The sequence below is a fragment of the Plectropomus leopardus genome, chromosome 17, assembly GCF_026936395.1.
Source record: "Plectropomus leopardus strain MGB_pleo_1.0 chromosome 17, ASM2693639v1, whole genome shotgun sequence".
Classification (NCBI taxonomy): Eukaryota; Metazoa; Chordata; class Actinopteri; order Perciformes; family Serranidae; genus Plectropomus; species Plectropomus leopardus.
Genome location: NC_142192.1, coordinates 3,994,377 through 4,021,115, shown reverse-complemented (window position 1 = coordinate 4,021,115; position 26,739 = coordinate 3,994,377). Strand labels below are relative to the sequence as shown.

The 26,739-nt window shown below is 40.0% G+C and overlaps 1 protein-coding gene and 1 long non-coding RNA gene across 2 annotated transcripts in view; one reads left to right on the top strand and one right to left on the bottom strand.

Moving 5' to 3' along the window:
• Window positions 1–13,274, top strand: part of fndc5b (fibronectin type III domain containing 5b) — a 41,236-nt gene extending 27,962 nt beyond the window's left edge. The window contains exons 5-6 of the mRNA XM_042506637.2: window positions 3,188–3,380; window positions 5,276–13,274. Of these exons, the coding sequence (XP_042362571.1) occupies window positions 3,188–3,327 (140 nt within the window). The 3' untranslated portion in view covers window positions 3,328–3,380; window positions 5,276–13,274. The remainder of the gene's footprint in view (window positions 1–3,187; window positions 3,381–5,275) is intronic.
• LOC121957850 (uncharacterized) lies at window positions 1,064–20,824 on the bottom strand. The gene is made up of 5 exons (XR_006106795.2): window positions 20,702–20,824; window positions 14,484–14,602; window positions 13,268–13,460; window positions 11,274–11,351; window positions 1,064–1,420 (listed from the first exon to the last, which is right to left on the bottom strand). It is a non-coding gene; the product is annotated as an uncharacterized LOC121957850 (long non-coding RNA).
• Between the last annotated feature and the right edge of the window lie 5,915 nt (window positions 20,825–26,739).

Below are 26,739 nucleotides of genomic sequence, written 5' to 3'. Positions count from 1 at the left end.
CTCGTTAACTCAAAACACACTTCATTCAAATTAGACAGAAACAAAATAAAATTCACCCAAACCATCTTGGTTACTCTTGTTAGTAATCTAGTTCATAAGTTCACTATTTCAACAATCACCAGCTACGGTTTGGTCCAAATAAATCCTTTTTACATCAAGTTAGATGTAAAAAAAACATGACACTATTCCAAACAGTCTTTCTTTGCCTACTGTTTACAGTCCTGTAACTTTTCCCTCCACCACGAGGTGTCACTGTGTCCTTCAGCTCAGCTGCCTGCTCCACCAGTAGAGACCGGAGACTAAGCTAGCTTAGTTAGAATGAACTGCAAATGTTCAGTCTGCCAGTAAACTTATAAAATGCCTGCTTTACTCCCATAAACTTAAGAACATCAGACAGCATAAACTTTTGCTTCTTCTTTCAACTTCTTTTCAGCTGCAAAAACTGAGTCACTCATTATAACAAGAACATTATTGCTGTCAGTCAGAGAGGGATAGCTTAGCTGTCTGTTCAAACTTACAATTATACAAAAGTTTACTTTTTTGCCAGTGGGCAATAAAATAGATAAAAAGAAAAAGTCTGTTAAGTGGTTTGTTGATATTTGACAATAAATAAGATTCAAATTAGGTGCGTGGCCACTTGCAGAGTCACATTTCCATCATCACAACAAAACTGTTTGTTCCATCTGTACAGCAGTTTTTTTCTAAACTCTAAGACTGTGGCTGCTTTTTATTTAAGCATCACTAGCGTCATTAGCTCTGTGTTGTGATCCTTTTGTGAATCACAGCACAGTTTTAAAGATGCATACAGCTATAAATAATCCTTCCTAACCCACTTCACCAAGTGTAATGAGATACAAATACGGCCCAAATAGTGCATATGGCATATACAGTAACAGCAAGCGGCCTGGATCTCCCCTGCCAATTACCCCTGAGAGGACAAGACGCTGATATTCAAGAGGGTTAGAGAGGGAAGGAAAAGAGTGGAAAAACAAAGCTATCGAGACCGGAGAAGAGGATAAAGGAGGGCAGGACGGTGAAAAAAACTGAAAGTGAAGAAGGTGAATTGTGTTCTTCAGCGTTTAATTGGGCCTTTGGGGCATGCTGGGGGATAACACAGTGAGATATCCCATGTTGCCCTTTGGTTTTGCAGTGATCAGATGAGCAGTGGCTGACATAAGCAGAACAGCAGAGACTGAAGCCTGTTCGGGCCCTGCATCCACACGCTCCTCCGCCGTCATGAATTATTCTCTCTCTTCTTTTTTTTCTGTGCTTGTTCTCTCTCTCGCTCGGCATCTCTCCCTCCTCTGCCATGTTTTTAATCTTTCTGACTGAAGGAAGGCCTCAAATGGCTATCTTGTCATCAAGTTCATATCTCCGCCTGTGCGTTACAGCGTTTTCATGTCTCTCACTTCAGTTTGATCTGCATTATTGACACAAAGACAGATGAATGAATAGAGATTAATTACTAGCACATATGATCAGCCTCTCCGTCTGTTATTGAAAGACACGTTTTGCCGTGTATCAATAACTCAAGGTGTAGAGGACTAAATAATGACATTAAAGAGGTTTTATTGCCACAAAGGATATGGCTTTAGGACTGATGGTGAGGAAAGAGGATGGGATAGCATGGGCAAACAACAAGGGGATGTGTGGAGAGCAGACATAGCTGGCAGACAGGTGAATGCTTGTCCCAAGGCACAGGAAAACACAAGTGACACAAAAATACGAGGAAGCAAACACTAGTAATGAACTGAGTCAGCCTCACATGGAGCTGCCACAGAGGTTCAATAACAATCTGTCAGTCAATGGTTGGGAGTAAATATAGGGTGTGTGGATGAGCTGATAGCTGACAGGTAAGTGTGATGAGCGGAGCCAGATGAATGAGGGAGGGAGACCACACCCACCCCAGCACATACACAAAACAGAGAGAGTGAGACAAACAGGGGAACACAGGGAAAAAAACAGGGAAATACAGCAGTTGTGGCACAGCTGTAAATGGAGGTGAAGAACGAAGAGTATGAAGAACCAACAGCAGCATACTAGGCTTAGGCAGTCATCATTAGAAATAAAAACATTTTAAGAAAACTATTGTTCTCACACCTATTCCCCTTAGTAAACTGAAAAATATGACTGCACGCCTTTTGAATTCAGCTTTCTCTCAGTCACAGAAGACTGATAAGGCTTATTTGCATTGTTAACTTATCATAAAACACACTCAAACTCAACAGAAACAAAACAAAACTCACTCATCCAAACCATCTTGGTTACTCTTGCCATTAATTTAGTTTGTAAATTCACTGTTCCTACAATCACCTGCTCTGGTTTGGTCAAAATAAATCACTAATTCACCAAGTTAGGTATAAAAGAAAAAAAACATGCCGTTACTCCCCATGGTCTCTCTCCGCCTGCTGGCCGCCGGTCCTTTAACTTCTCCCTCCACCATTAGGTGTCTTTCAGCTCAACTGCCTGCGTCACCAGTAGAGACCAGAGATGGTTGCTCTGGTGGTGCGTGCTATGCACTGCATATAATGGATTTAATAGAAAAAGGGGCGCCTGTAGGTATGACCCTCAAGGTTTTGTACATACTCTGGTATACCGTAATACTGTGATACTGCTCAAGCCTACAGCGTAGTAGCATTATCTGCTTCCTTACAGTGTTTCTAATTTTAAAAATGGAGCTAAAATCTATTAACTAAATGCCCACATACTTGCATGTTCTGGGGCTTTTGGTCATATCAGCTGACAGAGTTTGATTTTCATTGAACTGTAGATGTTCAAACTTGACATTCTCAGCAATTTTAGTATTTCTTGTCCATGTTAAAATCTTAGATTGAATTTGAAAATCTGTGTTTCATGCAGACAGGATAGTAACCCAATTGTCAATATAAATGATGTTGTGCATTTCTGCAAACCACAGATTTGTTACATTTGTGATTATGCAACAGATACATTGAAACTTTATGTCTCAACAACGCTGTAGGTAACATGTGGTTAGGTTTATGTAAAAAAAAAAACCCTACTTAGTTATGGTTTGGAAAATGTATAATGGCTTCAAATCTTGTTTCCAGTTTGTATGCTAAGCTAGCTGACCTCAGCATGCAGGAGAGCAAATAAACCAAAAGAAAAAAGGGATTTTCACGACCATACTCATTCTGATAAATAATTGTTATGTCAATTTGTCTCCAAGGGGTGATCGCCCTGTTTTGTCGTCAGTATGACATCATCAAAGACAACGAGCCCAACAACAACAAGGACAAAGCCAAGAACTCCTCTGAGTGCAGTACTCCAGAGCACCCACAGGGGGGGCTACTGCGCAGTAATGTCTGAGACCAGCCCTGCATAGCCTTGTGCAATAACCAACTCCTTGAACCTCAGGACAGGTGAGGAACAGGAACTCTGTCTTCACTGCCATCATATGTAAAATCTCATAAATACTTCTTATTTTTCTGTATATAGATATTTTTTCTCTGCTGCATGTTGTTATTATGCTTCTACATCAGGTTTTATTTCTGTTCCCATATATTTTGACAGCTCACCGTGCTTTTAATGGGTTTAAAGTAGTTTCATTTGTTTGTTAAATTTTTTCCCTAACTGATCATTTGCTAAACTCGGCCCATAAAATGTAACCATAGCAACCATAACTAGGATCAGCATCTTTGTCAACCTCTGGATTCCTCAACAAGCTGAATTGTCACATGGGACTGTGCAATATTCATAATCTAAACCAATACACAAGAGGAAGTAGTGGATTAAAGACAGTTTTTACCGGCTGTAACATAACCTGCAAATGTTAGCATGCCTGACTAACTATGGGCGTTCTCAGACTTAACAGTTCTGCGGACTCCCAAGAGAGGAGCTACATACTGGGGAGCTCCCCCCAAAACTGCATAGATAAAAATACTTTTTTTCTGTTTGCATTCATGCTGCCAATAGAAACACTGATATGACTTACTTTAAGCAGGCTGGCAGTTGATATAACACCATCACTTTTGCTTTGATCATTTAAAATTGCATTGTTTTTCCGCCATGGCATATATACCATGGCCCGGAAAAGCCTGGACTTCACTGTCAGTCCATTTGTCCATGTTTTATTCAAATTTTCATTATTAGCACTATTTCTAGTTGTTGTGGGCACAATAAAAAAGGAGGGTTCCTAGCACTAGGTTCTAAAACTATGAAAAGGTTTCTCTTGTCCAAAAGCACCTTATCTTATACCCACAGGAGTAACCTAATGTTACTTAATGCAAATGACCATATAATTATATTATTTTGTGGGGTTACATGTTATGTTCAGGACTGATACATCCACGACGTTGGAGCCAAGATGGTTAGAGTTTCGGGTAATATTAAGCCTTAGCATCAGTATTCTAGCATTAAATCAGCCATGGAGTGTATATTTAAATCCCTTCAGACCCTGCTGAAAAAAACAGCTAAAAACCAGCTGATGCTGGTAGCTGGTTTTAGTTGGTTTTAGCTGGTCGAAGTTGGTCTTAGATGGTCCTGACCCAGTTCTGATGGTTTATCTGGGTGGGGCAGACATTCTAGCGTGACCAGCATTCAAGCTGAGCACATTTATCTTTATGCGTATTCGTTGACAGCAGATTAAACTGATTTATGCCCTTTGCTTTTCATACTTTCCCCTCATGTTACCGCTATTTCTTCATACTCAGGGACATTGATTTGGTTTCAGTTTTACAGTAACTTCAATGGATAAACCAGCTACAGTGACCATCACAAGCTGATATGACCAGCTAAACCATCAAAACTGATGCAAAAACATACCTTGAGCTGGTGAAACAAGCTTGTCAACCAGCTTACCCATTTAAGCTGATCAAGCTGAAATGTTTTTGCTGGAGACAATAACTAAGCTAGAGAAAGAGTAACTCAGGGATTTTAAGTTAATTACCTGGCATGCCACAGCTGGTACAATCTGCTAATAACAATTTCCAGGTTCTTGTCTGGGAAACTGGAGCCTGCTTTTGTCTTCACCAAAAACCCGTTGTTGTAAATCTACTTCTTTTGTCATCACTGCAGTTTCTGCGGTGCTAAAATTGAAAGCTTAACATGTGTAGCAACAGTAGCTATGGGGGGTAAGGTTAGCTAATGGCTGATTAGGAATAAGATAAAAATAGAAATGAAATGAGAAAGTGAGACCACAGAAAGAGAGATTTTGTGTTATTGTGCAAAATTTTGACAATATGTTTGCATGTCCTTACAATATCTGAGCTTGTCCTGTCCTTTGTGTCTAATCAAGTTCAGCTAATTTGTTTTCCAGACCCTGAGACCAACAGAAAGCCATTCTCAGACACCATCGTACTGAAGAGCTGATAGACCATTACAGAAAGTCTTCTCTTCACAGTGAGGAACTCCTCAAAAATAATGGACACGAACGTGACCTTGCAGAATCAAAGACTGCAAACAGCAAAACAGGAAACAGAAGAGGACAACGTTACACTGATCTTTGTTGTGACCAAAACTGGACTGTAGCCGACTTTGAGCCGATAGCCAACGCATAGACACAAGACATAAAATGGCCGTCAGTCAAAGCATGGAAGGGGACGTCTTTTCCTCTTGACAAGAACTGCTTGATTCATACGTTCTGGCTACTCCTCATCAGTGGCATTGAGACCCAGGAGCAGATCATCAAACATGAATGTCTGAGTATTTTTTTTCTCCAAATTCAGGTCTGTATCACTGGTCGGAGAGGACTTGCAGGAATAGCTGGTCCTTCAGGTCCAGGTATCAGTCAGCACACAACTAAACAAGCTAAGCTTTGTTTCAAACCAAGGACTGTCTCTTTTTCTATCTCTCCATCCACATTCCCTCCTTTGTGTCTTTATTACAGCCAGTTGTGTAGCAGATCATCTCTCTCCCCGTCTCTCTGTGTCGGTGTCTCTCTAATAAGCACATTGACGTTTGGTGCTCCTCCTATTGTGATTGTTTGAGCCCTCACAATCCCGGTCTTGATTACGATATCATTTTGTTATTGGGTCAGAAATATTGCACGTTGAGTCTTGTCTCCTGCCTTTCTCTCTCTGTGTCATCAGTTAAATGATGCGTCTGTTTTTCTCTCCTCCCTGAGCTGCAACCTTAACGCCCTTGTCAGTTCGGGGATGAAATATGACACTTCTTTCAGCGTACCATATTTTTCTTATATGAGTTAAATGTCTTAATGCAGCCATGATTCACACATAGTTCAAGGACTGACCAGGCATTTAGCATCAAAGTGGTATCTCACTCCAAATCAAAGTTTTATTACAACTACCAGGTTTGAAATTTAAAAGTTAACTCCAGTGTCCAACTTCTAAAAGGACTGGCAGGGCTTGAAAATGACTGATTTCGGTTCAAATTGAGGTTTATTGCCCATCACTGCATATTCAGCACCATATGCTATCTGCAGTCTGCAACAGGATGTGCAGGGAATAAAGATGGAGACATGCAGGACATCATTCTTAATGAAATGTATACACTGGGCAAAGTTTGGCAGTGTTTCCGCTCTGGTTTGGCTGGAGACCAACAGGGATGTTAGGCTGCAGAAGCGCACAGATAATCCACTCGGCTGTGTGGCTGTTTTGAAATGTAAACCATTTCCTCTCAGACCCCTTCTGAAACTGTCATTACCATGCAAGGCTGAGATGGGATATTAAAAAAATGCATAAAGTCCAGGTGTAAATTCACCAAAGATGCACTGCAGTTTTGATCGCTCAAACTGCCAGCACTAACTGAAACTTTTAGAGACTGGCAATACAATTAGAACTTGCATAAATATGTAATCTACATCCCAAAAGATGTGACTCTTATCTTTTGTTTCCATTGACATTGAGTTTGCATAATTTTGGTGGAATTTTACCTTTGTTTTTACATCTCCTGGGGGAAATCAATTTAATCAATTTAAGTTTGATATTCTATACCCAACTTCTTGTCAAAGAAATCTTTAATGAAAAGACCAGAATCAACAAGGAATTGATCCCACTACCTAGCCTGATATATTATATTCATCTGTGAAATGGAGCTCCATCGTAGAGTAGAAACTATTATTAACACATATGTGAGTCACACTACTCGGTGACACGTTCCTTTATTACAAGAACTTGAACAAGAACGTATGCTGGTACAACGGATCGTGTGATAGCTAACAAATCAGGGCCCTACGAATGACATTGCATTATTTAAGTACGGCAAAGTACTTTGCAAACAGTTACGCAGGTTAGGTTTAGGCAACTTAAGTTGGAAAAGAAACACAACGGCACAATGAGTCAAAGTTTACCCAAAGTTTGCACAGTTCCGACCACCAGTCTTCCAGTCCTGACAGAGATTCCAGTTCTTTTGACCCATCTACCACCTTACCCCGTGGACTACGTCCTTCTCTACTCCCAACAACCCATTGGTCATGTCATTGGTCGCAGGTTTTCAAAATATGTGAATAATACACAAATTACTGGCTCATGATAACATGAGATATATGCAAATTTTGGTGCATTACTTTTACTCAAATGCACCACCACCTTTAACACCCATTAAAGTAACATTTGGTAAAATACAGTACCCTGCTGTTTGAGGAAATTATGGAGCTGTATTTAAAAAATGAAATGAGATGTTTCTGAGCCATTTTTAAGATTCACTCCTTTAGTAGGAACAAATGGGCTTAAGGCCCAGATACACCAAAATAATCTTACATTGCCTGTGTCCCAGCCAGAAAGTTGCACTCGAATACACCGCAAAAACAGCAGCCAACAGTCAACTAGCATGTACAGTTTGCATGAGAGGAAATATCTCTATATCAGCAGATGGCAGTAGACTATATTCGTCATTCAAAAAGAAAAACTGGATCATTGTGGACGATAGTAAGATGCTACTTAGCCTATTAGCACATCAACAGCACAACCCGGTGTTGATAGAACAAATTCTATTTACCATGAGCTTGTGAACAATAACCCAATTACAAACATTTTTTTCTGAGGAGATGAATGGTTTAAAAAAATGGTTATACCGTCTTTCACAGGTGTGTTTCTGTCCTATGCTTTCTTGACTTTAGCCATTTGTATGCTTTTCTTACTTCCGTTTCTCTTCTTGTGCATTGAGCTGAACTGTAAGATTTCTTTCACAGAGGGGTCTGACACTGACTCAGCATGCTGAATCGTCCAAAAAAAACGCCAGCAAGGGCCGACTAGTGCCAACAGTGCAGCTAACACAGCAAAAACTAAGGGGACAGGTGCTCACTGATGGCTGGACAATGACAGTCCGCTGACCGGCAGCTTGGTGTGTCAGGGCCATTAGGGCTAAGAGCCACAGGCAGGCAAGGGAAGTCAGAGATTACTGAGAAACAGACTTATGAGTTTTTGGTTATGGTCTTTTCATGAGATTTGTGGGCAAACTGAAATATATAGAATAACAGCAGCCTAATCCTTAAAAGCAGAAACAAATGGACAGATTAATCAATGATAAGAATCATTAGTACGTGTTTGCAGCCCTTGTTCCTAAGCAAACTCAGACTTCTATTTTTAGAGGAGAAACTGCATAATCATAGCCTTCCCATTTGTTTAGTTACAATGTCATCCAGAGTTTTATGTGAAAACCGAAGGACTTCATCAGAATTATCCAGCTACAGATAAAGCTTCATTATCTTCTTTGGTGCTTCCTGTTCAATTATAATGTGTTATCCACATAATTGCAAATATGTTGGACCCTAACCCCTGAATACTGACGCTCACCCACTGAGTTCACTAAAAAGTCAGACAGAAAAACTCTGCAAAGCTGAACTCAGCAGACTTGCAGCCATATTAGAGATAATGAGTGAATGTCTGAATGCCTCACTGGTTGAGATGACTGCTAATCAGCCCCACGTACACACACACATACTCACATACATATGCTAGATTTTATATACTGTCTTGCGTTTTTAAATACCGCCCTGTGCTGAGAGAGACAGCCATTACTTTCTCATCTCATTCATCAGATCTAGCAGCACATCAAACCCTCACCCCGCTGTCTATTTTTCACCCTCTCCCTCCTTTATCAGCCTCCCTCTTTACTCCTCTATCTCCAGCCACCCTCATCCGCCTTCATTCTCCTATTTATGACTTTTCTCTCACTCTCTATCCCTCTGTCGCAATGCTCTCTTTCTCATATATCACTCTACCCTTCCTGGGTTTCTCCCCTTCAACAGTCTTGTCCTCACCCTCCCCCAGCTTCCTTCTCCCCTGTTTCTCATTATATCCACTCTCAGACTCCTGTTAGCCTCCCTTTCTCTCTCTCCTCACAGCTCTTCTCCTTCGGCCCACTGCCTATCCCTCGCTCCTCTGCTCATTTATCACCCTTTCATCTCAGGCCGGCCTGGATGGACACTTAACCTGGTAAACACATAAGGTGAGATACACTAGAGGAAGGATGAAAGTGAAAAAGACCTGACAGGAAAGGTAGAGATGAGATAGGTAAGGAAAAAGAAGCACTTCTTTTTGACATTATTAATAAGCACATACCTAAAGTCTTAAGTTTTACAAGAGCTTTTAAAAAGGAGCAGGATCTGACAGATATAAGAAGGACATAGGAAAGTCCACCCCTGAACAGTGACAGTTTGTGTGGATATCTCCTCATACTGGTATGTATAACATACATAGAAAGTAAAAGTAAAAGCAGAAAATTGTGCACTTCTTGAGACAGCTGGCATTCAAAAATGCACATATTGTTGGGAGGCACCATCGCAGTATTGGCGACTTGTTTACTCCCAGTACATCGCCACATTCTGTTTTGTTAGAAAAGCATTCATATTCGTTACCTTTGGACAAGAGACTGTATAAACATAATGGATGTAACCAACTATGACATCACCAACTGGTTTGAGGACTCTTAGTATGGTATATTGGCCATCGGCATCTTGGTTTTTGGAGCCAGAAGTGACCAGATTTGGATGAGAGGGTGGAGCTGTGGGGGTGCAAGGGGAGGATCTGACTCATTGACTGTGATGATGCCTTGCAGACAACTTGTCACTCCATCAGCCACGCTTTTATTCATGCGTAACTTTAAACCTTAATAAATTTAAACAGGTGAATTATAGAACCTCCCCCCCGATACAATTGTCATGAATGTTCAAATTAGCTATAAAGACCAAAACGTCTTTTGTGCCAGGCTGTAAACATGTTTATTTCTGCTGTAAAGTTATAGGGATTGACTTGTCCTTGGAGACAGTCTCAAGTGGCCATTATAGGAACTGCAATTTATGGCACTCCACGTTGGCTTTAATTTACAACCCCAAAGGATTCAGCATACAAAGAGTTTGGAGGGTGTTATTATTGATTTACCTTCTACATGAATCCTCAAATAATGAGGAAGCAGACTTTTCGCCTGCTACATGTGGCTTTCACACAATATCATGTATGGAGCTATTGTGCATATTTATATTTTAAAACAGGTCAGCTGGATCTAATGTTAGCTTAGTTAGCTAGCTAGCCACAACTTAAAGGATCTGCCAGTGATAACTTTAGCCAGCAAAATCAACAGTTGCTGACTCAAAATGATAAAAATTAGAAGCCTGCTTTTGGCTGCCTCTGTCTGAAATCAAGTACACATTGGTTTAAAAATTACAAAGAGTTTTAAGTGGATAATTATATGCCATAATTTTTAATTGTTAACTGTGATTTGCTTTGAAAAACATTTAAATATAGTTTAAAATAAAAAATTAAACCTTATGAATGAAATTGCATTACAGAAAAAAATAATTGAAGAGTTACCAAACACAACTTGAAAAAAAAAAGTTTTTTTCTGACCCTCAGTGATTTAACTTCTGACCATTTGTGGTGGCCCACCACGATCAAAACATCTGCCGCCACAAATATATTTTCTATTTTTGTAGCTGGACTGTTTATGAGGAGTGCCATTGGAATATATACTGCTCAGTTATTCATTGTAACCAGAGCACAGAGTGTACTCTGGGCACAGACGGAGCAGTAAAACATCAAGCGCAGTGACAGTCAAAGTAAACCGCTCATTCTGCTGGATCTAAAAGTTTGCATTCACTCGCAGCAACTGCTTCTTTCATCCATCAATTTGATCAGGTGACAGATCAATTATTCATGCCAAGAGTTAAAACTACTACTGAGGAAAAAAAGAAATCAAGAGTCCAGTCTGCTCTGTGTTAATGGACCCACAAAAACCTCCACATTTAAAGAGGGGACACATAATTCTGTGAGAAACACTGTGATATGCAGGTGTCCTCGAGAGAACCATTTCACTTTGGGTCTTGTCTAATCGCATCAACGCACATTGAGTGACCATACCTGGTTAGAAGTGAAGCACTGCTTTTCAGTTTGGTGTGAAGGTTTTCTTTCTTCTTCCTTCTTCATTTATCCACCAATCTGTCAAACCATAAGAATAGGTGTAAAACAAATTCACCAAGAGGGAGAGGGGATTAAGAAAAATGACTGTGTTGATGAATAAGAGACTCCAGAGGCGGTCTCTTAACTGAAGCCGGCCATAGAGAGACCATCTGACATAAATACAGAAAGTACCTGCACACACATAGAGAAGGAGACTTTTTTGCAGCATTTGATACTTGGAGTGATAGCAGAAGTGGGGCTGTAGATTTAAGGAACAAGCATGTGTAATAAAGTGGACACTGGGGGATTTGAATGTCAAGGGATTTTCAAAGGGAGTGTAGCTTTAGTGACTGAGGGAGCGAACTGGAAGCTGGAGTCAGAGTGGTGGTTGTTGTTTCATCTGCACAGATGGACTAGGTGAAAGCTGGAAAGACTCCAGTCAGCAAATCTGTTTTCTCCTCGCTGTCATGTGTTTTGTCTCTTTCTATCATGAAGACAGAATGAGGACCAGATTCTCATTGTGCAGATGTTGCACTTTCCTCAAGTAAAAGCCTAGGGCCTACTAGACATAAATTCTCCTCTTTGTTCTTTACCTTGATTATGTTAAAGTATTTTGTTTCTCTTTTCAGTCAGAACAGCTTGTTGGACAATCAGTAGTTTTGAGAAGCTCCCCACACATCTTTCTTGCATCAGAATTTGGGGGGGGGGGGTGCATGTAACTGTTTCTGTAACTTTCCGAAACCATCTCTGCATCCATGTCATGCTGTGAGTGGCCAGCTGTGATTGGCCAGCTGTGCATGGAGGTGATAAACGAGCCTGGGTTTGACCTTCTCTCTTTAGCTCTCTCTTTTTCATTCTTGACACAGCTATTTCTGTCACTTCTCATATCAATAACCAAGTGCAACACTTTAAACGTCTTCCAAGAGAGACTCAGCCTTCAGCTGTAGCCATGAGGAACATCTCTAAACAATTTTTGATGACATCAGACAATACATAGTATGAACTAGTTTGATTGAGTATAAATGAATCTGGGAAAGTCCTTGAGGTAAACAGGTCATCATTACTGCAGTGGCATCTCCCTACAATAAACAAATGTTTGAATGCCAGCTGTCCAGAGAAATGTATTATTTTTTACTTTTACCTTCATACTCTATGTGAGGTTACTTTTAACAACATAGGAAGAACCTGCACAGTTATCAGCTGCTCCAACAGTAGTGGCAAACTTCAACTTTGATTGTGAAACAAGTCAACATGAACTGTGTAGAATACATAAAGAAGTCACTGGTTTCATTGTACACAAATGTGGGAAGTGTCCTTGTTTGATAATGGAGTCAGATGTGAATGAGTCTTGCAGTTTCCCTTGACCTCTGTTGTTTGGGCTAGCTAGCATGGTTGCTGATCTCTGAATCACTGTACACATCTCTGATTTGATTTTGTTGTTGCAACCCCTTTGGTTGGATTTGGAGCTGACAACTTAGAACTTCTTAGTACAATTAAAAATGGGGCATCATTTTACATAGCTAGGTAGCTACTTAGCTGAGAAATGCCAGCAAGTTTTGATGAGATTGTTGCAGATGTACAAGTTGTTGCAAATCAAAGTAGGGAGAGAACAATGCACCTCCACAGCATACAGCCCATCTCCACACAAGCAGCATTCAAACATTGTTCCAAATTCATCTGCACCGAGTTTGAAAGCGAGACTGAATAAGTAATAGATGTAACCACCATAACATTTACATTTCCTAAATTTGTCACTACATTGCATTGGTGTTTTGGTGCATAGACAAGAAACATAAATATACAATAGAAAAATCTGTCTGGATCATTGAACACTAATCCGATAAAGCGGGTGATAAAAACGTGCTTAATAACTGTAATACTATTGAACCTGAAGTGGTAATTTTGCTGTATCGTCTAATCCAAGCACACATACACACACACACTTAAACACTCACTCATGCACCAAGTCCATTCTCCGGCTGGCTGCAGTCCAAACTGACACATTGGATGAAGCAGCAGAAGGCAGTCCTGGCCCAGACAGCTCTGTCTCTGTCTATCTAAAGGCTGCGGGAGGCAACTCGACAGCTGCTCAAGGTGAACATCCAATGAGGCATGTGCGAATATGGAGCCTGAGATTGGGAGAGAGACCTGAAGACAGACAGAGAGAGAGACAGAGAGAAGGGAAGATGAGTCAGTGAATCAGAGGGAATAACAGTGGAAGTGACAGACACACACAGAGAGAAGATCATTACACCCAGTGGGATTTGGAGTGTCAAAGTTCAGTCCAGTATGATGAGACATATGAGTTTTAAAAGAGGTGTTAGTGAGTTGTGGAAAAATATGGACAAAAAGTGAGGCCAAATGTCAATGTTAGGGTTTATCATTGAAGCAAATATGAAAGTAAAAATGACATATTTGGAAATCGTATGGAAAAAATGCACCTACAAGACCTTAAATTAATCACAGTGGCCAAATAATATATATCAATCACTGATTTAAGTTTTACCCATGCAGGTTCTGAGAAAAAATCATACTTGCTGCAGGCAATTTTACCATCATTTATAGGTTTTAGTGAATTAACATCCCTGGATTTTTATGCCTCCATGGTGGCAATATCTTAAGATTGTTCAAATTTAGAAATCTTTACATTTGGCAGAAATGTTCACTTGGAAACAACATGAAGTGAATAGACTTTGGTGGTCAAAGGTCACTGTGACCTCGTCCTTCTCATTCTTTAAAATGTGATTCCCTTAAAAAAGCGTTGAGGAAATTTTCTTAAATTTTGCACAAACATCCACTTGGATTCAAGGATGAAGTTATTAGAGTTTTTTGGTCAAAGGTCAAGGTTACTGCGATCTTGTGTCCATGTCAATCTTGTGAACGTGACACCTTGAGGGAATTTCTTCAAATTGGGCACAAACATCCACTTGGACTCAGTGATGAAATGATTAGATTTTGGTGGTTAAAGTTCACTGTGACCTCACATAACATGGTTCTGGTGTTAAATTAAGAATTCATTTCACTTGTATGGATGTTTTAGGCCCTTATTCAGTATTTATAAAACTGTAAGACTTAAGAAATGTTATCTTATTAATCCAGCAATGCATTTTGTCCCACTATAACACTATGAGCTTCCCATTAACCCCAGCCTTAAAACGAACTCCTGCTTACCTTATCGTCATGTGCCAACTGAAGACTACCAACATGTCCTTCCATCCACCCTGGTTTGCCTGCACTGTAGATGAGTGGTTGAGTGACTGTTGAGGACCTTGAATAATCCCCCTAAGGTCCTGCACATAGTAAAGAATAGGGCAGTTTACCTATGGCATATATTTGTACTTGATGTCGAAGCAAATAACCAAGAAGCATGGATTTACAGCAGAATAATGGAGTCAGTGTTTTATGTACAATCATGATGTCTGTGTTTGAACCATTTCGATGTTCATGGGATAAAACCTGTTCATGAGGGCTAGCATGACTCTGCTATCGTTCACACCCATGGTATATATGCTATTTCTATGAAAATATAAATGTCTAATTATGTATTAACACAGGAAAGAAATAAAATATTTTCAATGCATCATTGATGTGCCTTAATGTTTACCACCAGTTAAAGAAATGCCATTTGTTTTTGTCATGATAGAAAACACCTGTAAAAATATGGCATGTAAAAATATGAAAAGGTACATAAAAAAAATGTATTTATGTTAGTGCTAAAATGATAAGATGAACCATAAAGGCTTAAAAATGAGACAAAACAGCAGCTGAATAAATAATCTTACCTCAAGGTTCACGTATTAGCTCTTCTGAAACTTTGACCATATCACATGATCTTCATCAGCTTTAAGACAACCTTGGAAATATTAAAATTTGAATAAATTTTAATCAATTAAAATTGGGAAAACTTCGTCTGCTAATGAAGATCATGTAATACGATGAAAAACTGAAAAACACTTTTTTTATCTGTTTTCTTAACTGTTGTTCTCCCAAAATGTTTTGGGTTGCATTTTGGACTGATGGCCATCACAAATATTTGGTTTGTGTAATCTTAATAAACAAGTAGCTGTCAGATAAATATAGTACAAGAAAAAGCACTCTAGTTGCCTATGAAATGAAGCTGAGTAGATGTGTAACGTAGTATAAAATGGAAAAACTCAAGTATAAGTACCTCAAAACTCTACTCAAGTACTCAGTAAATACAGACCATTCAGACAGTATTCAAACCTCTTCACTTCTTTTACATTTTGTTATGTTGTAGCCTTGTGCTTTGTTGATCTCATCACTTACACTGAATAACTTCAGTGACATTTTTAGATTTCTTTTACAAATTAAAAATATTAAAATCCCATATGAATTCAGACACTCTGCTATGACAGTTGAATTTTAGCACAGGTGCCCTCAGTTTCTCTTGATAGTGTTTGAGATGTTTGTACACCCTGATTAGTGTCCACCTGCGGTAAATTCAGTCAATTGAACATGATTAAAAGGTACCCGCATGCTAGTATAAGGTCTGACAAAGAACATCAGGGAAAAAACCAAGCCATGCTTGCAAAGCTCAGATCAGACAGAAGCCTCTCCTTTGTGAAAGACATGAAAGCTCATTTGGAGTTTGGGGTTATTCTTTAGCAGCAGGGACTTGGGCTCTGGTCAGGGTTGAAGGAAATCTGAAGAGATCCTTAATGAAACCTGCTCCAGAGTGCTCAGGAACTCAGACTATGGTTCAATGGTTCACCTCCCAACAGGACAAAACACAGTATAGGAGTGACGTAAGCAGGTTACATTATAGATTTGTGCAAAACTTAAGCAATATTTTTGAAATGTTGATAAAACACAATTGCGAGATGACTGAGTTTCCATTGAGTGATATTAAGCCACTTCTCCTCTGGCAATAACATTCCAAGAAGCATGGCGATGGATGTTCAAAACATTAGCAGGTTTACTTCTTTTGCAGCCACCGCATCATTATTTCTAACAGAAGGCAACGTAGCCATGTAATGGAAAGGCAAGCCCCTTATACGTGGGAGTTTAAGGGATTTCTGGGAGTTGATAGGCCACGATTTCACAGAAGAATTGTGGATTTAAAACCTACTGCATCATGCCCGAGGGAGCCAGTTCCTACAGACAAGCACATAGCCACAGCATCATGTGACCTATAAAAACAAAGTGTTTCCATTGCAGTTTTGCAAAACATGTTTTTTTCAAATTGCCTGAAATACCACCTGATGCGAGCATTAAAAAAAGACTTTTTTTCGAAGTTGGCGTGTTTCCATTAGGCATAATGTATATTCTCAATTTCAGTTTTTGCAGTTTTAAGGTTAAAGGACACCCACATAGTGAAACAAATCAATCATCCCCATGCTCTGTGATAGTGCGCCAGCTATTGAGCCTCTCGCAAAGTGCAGACAAGATTTTACCGCGCATGTGTTGTGAATGATACAGTGCAATGTGACACCGTGACCTCTTCTCTTTTTAACCACTTTGAGAAGCAGGGCTGATCATCTGGGTAATTCTTTACACTGCAGTTTTACATTTTTGGCTTCATGCACAACTCAGCAACTTTCAGGAATGAATGAGGACCCACCTCCAACGCCTTACCCAGGTCTCTTTATACATGTCTCTCTACCCCAACAGGACTAAACTTTCGAGGAAATCCAGGTGTGCAAAACGTGTCACGTTATAGAAAACTTAAGGCTGGAATCGCTGCCAAATGTGCTTCAACAACTGAATTTAGGATCTGAATGCTTATTTCAATGGGGTTTTTTTAAATAAAACATCGTTAAGGAATCACCATAAATTTGCAAGAAATTAGAAAGGGAATACAAAACAATTACCTGAAAAAAACACTTTTTTTAGTTGTTTGACATTGTTAAAAAAAGACCAAAAAAAACTAAGGCAAATAAGACTTCATTCATTCATTCATCCATCCGTAACCGCTTGTCCTTGTAAGGGTTGCAGGGGTGCTGGAGTCTATCCCAGCTGTCATCGGGCAGAAGGCGGGGTACATCCTGGACAGGTCGCCAGACCATCGCATGGCTGACACATTTAGAACCTTTCACGCTCACAGTCACACCTAAGGGCAATTTAGAGTCACCAATCAACCTGAGCTGCATGTCTTTGGACTGTGGGAGGAAGCCGGAGACCCCGGAGAGAACCCACGCAGACACGGGGAGAACATGCAAACTCCGCACAGAAGGGCCCCCATCCCTGACTGAACCCCGTTCCAACCGGGTTTCGACCCAGGGACCCTCTTGCTGTGAGGCAACAGTGCTAACCACAATGCCACCGTGCCGCAAATAAGACTCGGAAAAGGTAATAATTCTGAAACATAATTCTAAATATGTAATTAAGATAATTATAAATATCTTTTCCCCTAGTTTATTTTTTTACTCAAGACATTTTCCCTATTTTTTAAATTCTAAATCTGCTAATTTCTTGAAATTTGTAGAACATTTCTTACCAAGTTGCGCAATACCTTTTTATTTTGCATGTCTCTGAAAGAAATCGCACCAATTTGCGTTCGAAGGTTTCAATAAAGGCGCTTGAAAGCATAAAAAGGAAAGTGATGTCGCTCCAGATTTCAAAGGGTTAAGAAATGAAATATCAACTGCAATAATAAAGGTTTTAAACTGTTTTCACACAGGGCCCCTCGACTTAACAGGGTTGCATTTGTCACTTAGCTCTGCTTATTTACAAATTAGCCCTTAATGACATCAGTATGGTCAAAGAAGGCCGGGGCCTGATTTGCCCAGGACCCAAACACCTCTGGGGAAAACTGTGTCAAATTTAATGGATGAGTAATTGACCACGAAAATATACATAATTGTATATAATTAAATCAAACATCAGAATATCCAGATCAATCCCTTTCCATCACACTGCTTCAAGGCTGCAAGAACAACAACATCAAACAGGAGGCAGATGACACTTGACGCTGGTCTGGATCTGATCCTAATCAAAGACCAGTATCAGCCTGAAAGATCAGATCACTTGAGTGTTTTCCTCTGGGAATGCTAATGAAGGGTGTGTAGGTGGCCAAAGTTGGCCTCCAGCATATGGGGCGTGACAAGGTTAGATTGCGATGGATGTGGCCCAGGCCTTCAAACTCAAGACTGCTTTATGAGGCTGGATCAGCAGCCGCCGAGCATCAATATCACATCCCCAACACACACACACACACACACACACACACACACACACACACACACACACACAAGGACACACACACTTTCAACCATCCTGTGGAACCGAATACATAAATTAGACCATGGCTCTGGAGAGTGTTCAACTGCAGGTGTTCACACTCAGTCCCCCGTACACACACCAGCTAATGGTGTTTTGTCAAGTAAAATGGTGATATTTGCTTCATAATGAATGGGGTAAACAGCAGAGGCAGATGATGACTCAGTAGATTGTCAGAGGCGGCTGATGGAGCCTAATGATGCAAACACTGTTCTTGGGTCTAGCCTTGGATGGCAGGGAGTGCTGGTGTCTGTCTGATATGATGTTGATGTCAAAAATAAAGACAAGGGTGCGCAGACACACCCGCTGAGCACACACACACACATACACACACACACACTTCTAAACTCCAAGTCTTTAAAGTCCCCTTGATCTCTGCCTCTCTCTCACCCTGCGCTCACTGCTGTTCTCTGAATATCTCAAAATTAATATCACCATTTCACCATCCAACTGCTCCAATACATTACCAGAGGCAGGCCACATTATGTGCACAATTTATGAGATATGTGAATTAAAATTGGCATCGATCGCAGTCACTGTAGATTAATCTTGGTGGAGGCTAAAGCTATGGATTAGTTTGCTTAAATGTTTACTCGATGCTGAGGCAGTTTTACCGCAGTGCTTGTCTCAGCTAAACAATAACTGTGAGCACACAGCAGTGAAGCTGTTTGTGTGCATGACATAACCACTCTATGCCCTCTTTGACCGCTGAAAAGTCTGTTTACCCTTGAGACTGTGCTGTTGAGTGAGAGCTAGAAACTCCCCTCTATGTCACTGTCTGCCTGTGCGCTGTGAGCTCACGGTGAACAGGGTTTCCTTTATGTTCATTTGAGTGTTAGCTCTGACATCTTATCTGCCCTTTACATGTTTGTCTTAACATATGTTAGCTATAGTAAAAGGCCAAGGTGGGAGTATCTAATGCAGTGTTACTGCAGTGTTACTCAACTTATGGCCCACAGGCCAAATCTGGCCCTCAGTAGGGTGGGTCCAGAAACATTCTATAATCTTAGAAATGTCCTGAAATTCTAAAAACTTTCTAAAATTCTAGAAATGTCGTAAATCCAAGAAATGTTCTAAATTACAAAAATGTCCTAAATCTTAGGAACATGTATGGGGCTGCTGTGACTGGCCCCTGGCCTCCTGTCATTTTACAAAAGTGCCCCCCAAGCAAAGCATGTTTAGTATCCCTGGTATCTGGCATTAGTTAGTAGAGAGTACCACTTTCATGTTTGTACAGTATATGAATCAGGAGCCAGAAGACAGTTAGCATACCTTAGCATGAAGTAGAAGTTGCTGGTGGGAAATAGTTAGCCTGTCCCTGTCCAAAGTTTCAAAAACTGCTGTACCTCTTTTATTTTTTTAAACAGAACTGTTAAAACCACTGTTATGAAAAGCTCAAAAGGCTACAATAAAAAGGTGATACACAAACACCAATCCAGACAGTGATGTGTTTCCTGCCAGAGAACAATCAGGGTAAACGATAACAGCCAGAGAAAATTCCCGCAAATGCTTAACCAAAGCTACCAAAAAACTCAGTCCTAGTCTTAATGTAGTTCTGCTGTGGGTGTATTAAGCATGAAACCGGCAGGTTTGTGAAGCGACCTGCAAGCAGGCAACCCCACAATATCACACGGAAGTGCTCCCTAGATCAGGGATACTCAGCTTGCTGTGCTTGGGAGCCATGTTTGCAAAATTTCAGGGGGGCAGGGGCCAGCCACAGCAGCCCCATGCATGTTTCAAAGATTTTCTAACATTTGTAGGATTTTAAGACATTAGGGCCTTACCTCTGACCTCTGTTGTGGGGGGTGTCCTCAACCGGCAAGCTCTATTTTGATGCTGTTTTATGCACTCTAGCACCTTATGTAAATTAAAATTGCAACACCAAAAAAATTCCCAATGTGAATCACTTTATTTTTAGGGGGAATTACAAAATGGTTGGGGAACCATCAGGCACCCTATCAGGGGTCAGATTTGACCCACGGACCATAAGGTTGAGTGTCTCTGTCCTAGATAGTTGTCTAAAAACATCTAACAAAAACCTCTCCTCATAGCATGACAAAATCAAACACGACACAACCCAAAGGGGAATTGCCCCACAGCCTAACAGGGAAAAACTTCTACAAAAAGTATATCCAGACAGTAACACTTACCTTATGAACAGCACATCACAATCCAACAGGTGGTCACGGAAATGTTCACAGAGAGCAAGTCATGGTGCATTTCCTAAATCCAGAAAATAGAGCAAAAACAAAGACCAGAACAGCTCTGGTGACAAAGCACGGAGCCCAAAAGTCAGCACACAGCTGGACCATATTAACTCATCAGCTGCTACACAATCAACACTGTGCTCCTGCAACTGTGGCACTAAGCAAACCTTATCAAACTAACTCAGGTTGACAAGCCTCCATTTGTTATGAGCCATTACAAAAGGCCACAACAAAAATAAAATATATTTAGGTAATCAAATTAAAGGTGGAGCAGCAGAGTGGAGGTTCAGCCAGAGACCCTAGCTGCACACATGCTGATCCCGCCTGACACATTCTCAGGTGTTCTATGACAATCACCTGTCTGCACAAGAATTTGTTAAATGAAAAGCAGACAAAGTTTTTCTTTAAAAAAAGACACTAAAGGACATGTGCAATGCTAAAGTTTTTGGTTTTCCCATTTTCTTTGCAAAGTTACACCATTCTATCATCTCACAAAATACGCAAGTTTAAATGGATTTAATTAATGGAGTTTGGTCTTGTCTACATTGAGGTAATCAGAAAGTAATCAAGAAGTGTTATTTTATTGTTGTGATAGGTCACTGACCACACTTTTTAACAGGTAGGCCGATTTAATAATTGTATCAGAATACATTTCAAGGTAACCCCCCGAAACCCTGCAAATAATATTTGCATTATGTCCTTTAACCCTCTAAAGATAACGATAATAAGTTGTAGTGGACAGTTGTTTGAAAGGGAGTTATGTGCCAGACTGTTTGCTGACCATGTACAGCAACTTCCTGCCTTGGTGAGGCTGCCAAACAACCAGCAGAGACTCCAGGAAGTCACTGGCCCCTGCCAAGATAGTCAGGACAACCCTGACTCAAGCTGAAAATGTTTCCGCAGCCACACTCCCACAGACACTGCTGCTGCTAACTAGCTCATGGCTAACACCCTTACAGCTGCTACAGCCAATTGGCAGTTTATGGCAAATAAATATGGGCTGCACAAACTGTCTGACTGGTCAGATTTTCATGAAAATGAAAATGAAAATTGATGGATACAAATGAGAGTGGTTTCAATTTTGTCACATAACGCTCAGCGGGGAAGTAAATTAGTGTGTCTCCCATATTGTCAAACTATTAAAGGTCTGGTGTGTGGGGTTTAGTGACATCTAGTGGTGGCAGGAGGCCAGGGACCAGTCCCAGCAGCTCCATAGGCTATATGTTTCTAGGATTTTAGATCGTTTCAAGATTTTGGAGGATTTAAGATTTTAGGACATTTCTAAGATTTTTGGGTGTTTCTAGGATTTTAAAGCATGTGTTGAATTGTAGGATGTTTCTAAGATGTAAGGACATTTGTAGGATTGTAGGACGTTTCAACAATTTTAGGATGTTTCTGGAATTCTACAATGTTTCAAGTATTTTCAGATGTTTTTAGGACTTCAGGATGTTTCTAAGATTTTAGCAATTTTTTTAAAGATTCTTTTGGGGTCTTTTATTGCCTTTAATGGACAGGACAGTTTGAGTGGGGGGGGCATGCAGTAAAGGGCCAAGGCCGGAATCGAAACCACAGCTGCTGTGGCGAGGATACAACATGGGGCATGGGGTTTTAGGACGTTTCTACAATTTAAGGACATGTCATTTTAGGACTTGTCTAGGATTTTAAGATGTTTCTAGAAACCTAGAAGTTTATATGATTTTCGGAACTGTCAAAAATTCTACCATGTTTTTAGGATTGTAGCATATTTCTAGGCTTTTAGGAAATTTTAAAGATTTTAGCAAATTTCTAGGATTTAATGACATTTTGAGATTTTAGGATATCGGAGGTTTAGCCAGGACCTCTGCTGGGGGATGCAGGGGATCGTCCACTTGCGCTTTCTTTGACAAACAACCTCTAGTTTGGTGCTGTTTTATGCACTTATGTATACTAAAAGTACAAAAATAATTCCCAGTATGAGTCATTTTATTTTCATTGTTGGGGGGCCACCCTGCACCCTATAGGCAGCAAGATTTGGCGCGCAGGCCATAAGTTCAGTGTCACTGATGTAGGAGAACAACAGTGACCAATGCGAAAACACGAATGGCTTATTCTAAGGAAAAGAAAACATGATAATACACTAATAAAAACGAATAATGTTCCATTTCTGCCAATATATCCCCCCACACCCTACAAACAACCTTTAATTTTTTTCCAGGCTATTGATCACACAGATTTGAAATTCACATTTCCTTTCAGTCTGCTTTAGACTCTGCAACATGAGAAACAAGTCTGGTGGGATGTTTTTGGCTATCAGAATAACTCAAATAGAAATATATTCAGTCAGAGATTTTTTAGGTTTTTTTCTGTGCAGAAAGAGCCTAAACTTCAGGTTTACACTGCCATGGTGTTGGTCCCAAATATAATACACTTTATTGTGCCAATAAAAATATAGCAACAAAAAAGGAAGACCAGCTGCCAAACTCTGCTGCAAGTATACCTCATATTTTCTGCCTCCTGAATCACTTGACCTTGATGCCAAAAACTCACTTTGAGTCTTTAGCCTGTTTTGCCATCTAAGTGAGTGTGTGTGTGTGTGTGTGTCTGTGTGTGTGTGTGTGTGTGTGTGTGTGTGTGTGTGTGTGTGTGTGTGTGTGTGTGTGTGTGTGTGTGTGTGTGTGTGTGTGTGTGTGCGCACATGTGTTTGTGTGTGTGTGTGTGTGTGTGTGTATGTGTGCACATGTGTTTGTGTGTGTGTGTGTGTGTGTGTGTGTGTGTGTGTGTGTGTGTGTGTGTGTGTGTGTGTGTGTGTGTGTGTGTGTGTGTGTGTGTGTGTGTGTGTGTGTGTGTGTGTGTGTGCCCACAGTATCTGTCCCCTCTGTGACTGAGCCGAGGCTTGTGCCTGGCTGTATCTCAGCGTGCATGCTTTCATCACACGTACAAAGAGTGAGACAGAGAGTTGGAGCTCCCTTTGAGGAAAGACTGTTAAATAATGCAGGTGGTTAAGTAAGCTTGTCGGGACGAATTTTAAAAAAACCCCCGCTTCACTGACTCGGAGCCTGTTAGGGAGAGGAAGGGGAGAAACTGCGTGACTTTCAGCCCTCCAGAGTCCTGTTCACAGACACATGGGTCGAACACAGAATGTGGCAGGGCACATGTGTGTGTGTGTGTTGCAGCTGTGATGAGGAAGCTTAAGACCGCTCCAATCATGTCCTCTCACTGCTGGTTTACAGATCAGTCCAACACAAAGCTTTTCCTCCATTTGACATCTTTATTAAGCGACACTGTCACTCTGGATGTAGGAGCAGGAAGAGGATGGCGTTCTAACATCATCGTCTGCCAGTGGAGAGAACAAATGACTGACTTGGTCCAGAGCTGAAGATGTGACCAGCATCACATAGGTTGCTGCTACACACTCTGATAGTAGTCATCCTAACTGGAGTGTGTAGCTTTCACTTGATTGGACAGTGCAGGGCTGCCCCCTGCTGATTGTAATAACAAACTGCACCCTGATGTCCCAGGGATTACAGTAGAATTAACCCTTAGGGGCCTGCTTTAGTACCATACACTCGTATCGCTCTGCGCACAAAATGCACGTTTCAAAATCAAGCCTTAATAAATAATATACATTAATATGATTTTCCTCTTTCACATTATTTTTTACACCATCATCAGTCCTAGTAATAAATATCAAATATCCATTCATTTTAATTAATAATTTTAATCCTTTAAATGCCAGGATTTTGTTATGATGTCACTATGTTTTAAGAGGGAAAAAAGACACAAAAAGGGATTGTTTTTGATTTACTACATGCTTTGTAGATTATTTATTTATTTATTTGATTATCACAGGGTAGGGTATTTCAGTGATTAGCAGCAACACTGTTTTTTCTAAATTATTATTTTTTGTGGATTGCCAAATACTAACTCATACTTATCTGCACTCAAAATGTGTTTTCTAAAATCAGGCTATAAAAAATAACACATTAATATGATTTTCTACTTTTATTTTATTTTATTTTCTTAACTAACAACACGTCCTACTCATAATTATAAAATATTTACACATGCCATCTTTTTGTTATGATGCCATTATATTATTAGATTAAAAAAAAATAATAAACTACAAGCACAGTAGATTTCTTTCCTTTTTTTTTCTTTTTTCTTTTTTTTTTGGATTATCACAGTTTGGGGTATGTCAGTGATAAGCAGCAACACTGATGACAGTGCACCAAGCAGAATAGCATGTATTTGTCACCAGGTGGAAAATAGAAAAAATGACAAATTCCAAACCAAAAGCCCAGAATGACTCCTAGAAATATTACAATGCATGTCTTTATGCTTTGATGGCTATGGGATCAAAAATTGCAGTTTGAATGGGTTCCAATGGTGCATTTTTTGCACTTAAAAGTCTGAATGCAACATTTTGTTTACAGTGTATTTTAGACTTATTGTAGAAGCTGAGCTGGAAGCTGGAAGATTACAAAAAAATACATAATCTTCCCAAAATGTATGCCATATGCATGAACACAGCCTAAATTATCAGAAAATAAGACTGAAAAGTGCATAAAATGTGCCAAACAGTCCCTAAGAGTTAGTCAGTATGAATACAATGTGTCATTTTAAAAGGACCAAACAAACTATCTAAACAGACATTGACATAAGCCCTCTCAGACACATGAAAGTCATGTGGCTAATGAACAAACTGAGAGTCTACAGTAACCTTGTGAGTGTGACTGCAGGGTGGAGATGACACTGAGAAACTGACACAGAGATCCTGACACATGCATCAAACAGCAGGTGCTCTGTCTCTATGAGTCATTTGGGAGGATACTTGCAACAACAAAAAAATTGAGTCACTTTGATCAGGGCTGTAATCGCCTGTGTAACATTGCAGGGGACCATTCTCAAACTAAAGCTTTTGCATATTTTTGCATATTTTTATTTAAATATCAGTGTTTTTGTAATTACAGACCTGTATCTGATGTTGTTGATGCTGGGATGAATTTTCTGGTCTTGAGCACACAGGTGTTTTGTTGGAGTCGACCTGGGTGAGTGCACAATCACTTCACTGATTACACCTGTGACAATTATGCAGCACTCGTCTGATCGCACCTGACATCAGCCTCAGTGTATCTGTGAGCTGCCACTTGTTTTTACAGCCCTGATGAAAACTGGAAGCTGAAACACGCATCAAGCCCATTTATTGAAGGCTTGTCAGCGTGTCTTGGAATTTTTTGGTTTTGACTGGACAAAAGACATAACAAGTCTAACCTCTCCCTCCTTTTTTGCCATTTTTGTGAGCCAGCATATGACTGAGGGCCAGACAAGAGCAGTGCAACCCATTCATTTTATAAATGAAATTTTTAATGACATTTTTGTCTGACATACTAACCCTTTATAAAATTATAAGAGTTACAGAGTGATAAACCCTATGTAACACTCTTTAGATATAGATATAGCCTCTTTATTTCGCCTCCTATTGGAAGTCAGTAACAGGAAAAATCAATCATGAGGGCTCTGCGTGGTGGGATTTTCATACATAGGCATATTTATACGACATATTATAGTTTCAGAGGACTTAATGTACAGATTTCTATAACTTAAGTACTTTTTAATTAAAAAATCTAATAAGGGTAAATATTTGTTTAAAAATTCCACTAAACACCCAATCTAGCCTTTTATAATAAAGGTAGTATTAGATGTGAAATTGACTATTTGCTAAGAATATTGGGTGTTGCCTCTTACTATATGTATTATAATAACTGTCTCAACTTTTGGCTCTGGATATCCTGAATTCTTAGAAATCAAAGTAACCATTCCAACAAAAGTGAAGAAACTCTTCTATGATATTTGAGCACCTTTGCATCTCTCTTTTAGAATGGACATTTCATTGCTAGTTCACAAGGCTCTGAATGGTAAAGCACTTCCATATTTAGTGGACTGTCTCTCCCTCTGTATTAACAGCTGCTGCCTTCAGTCATTAAAACCTACAGCATTAAATG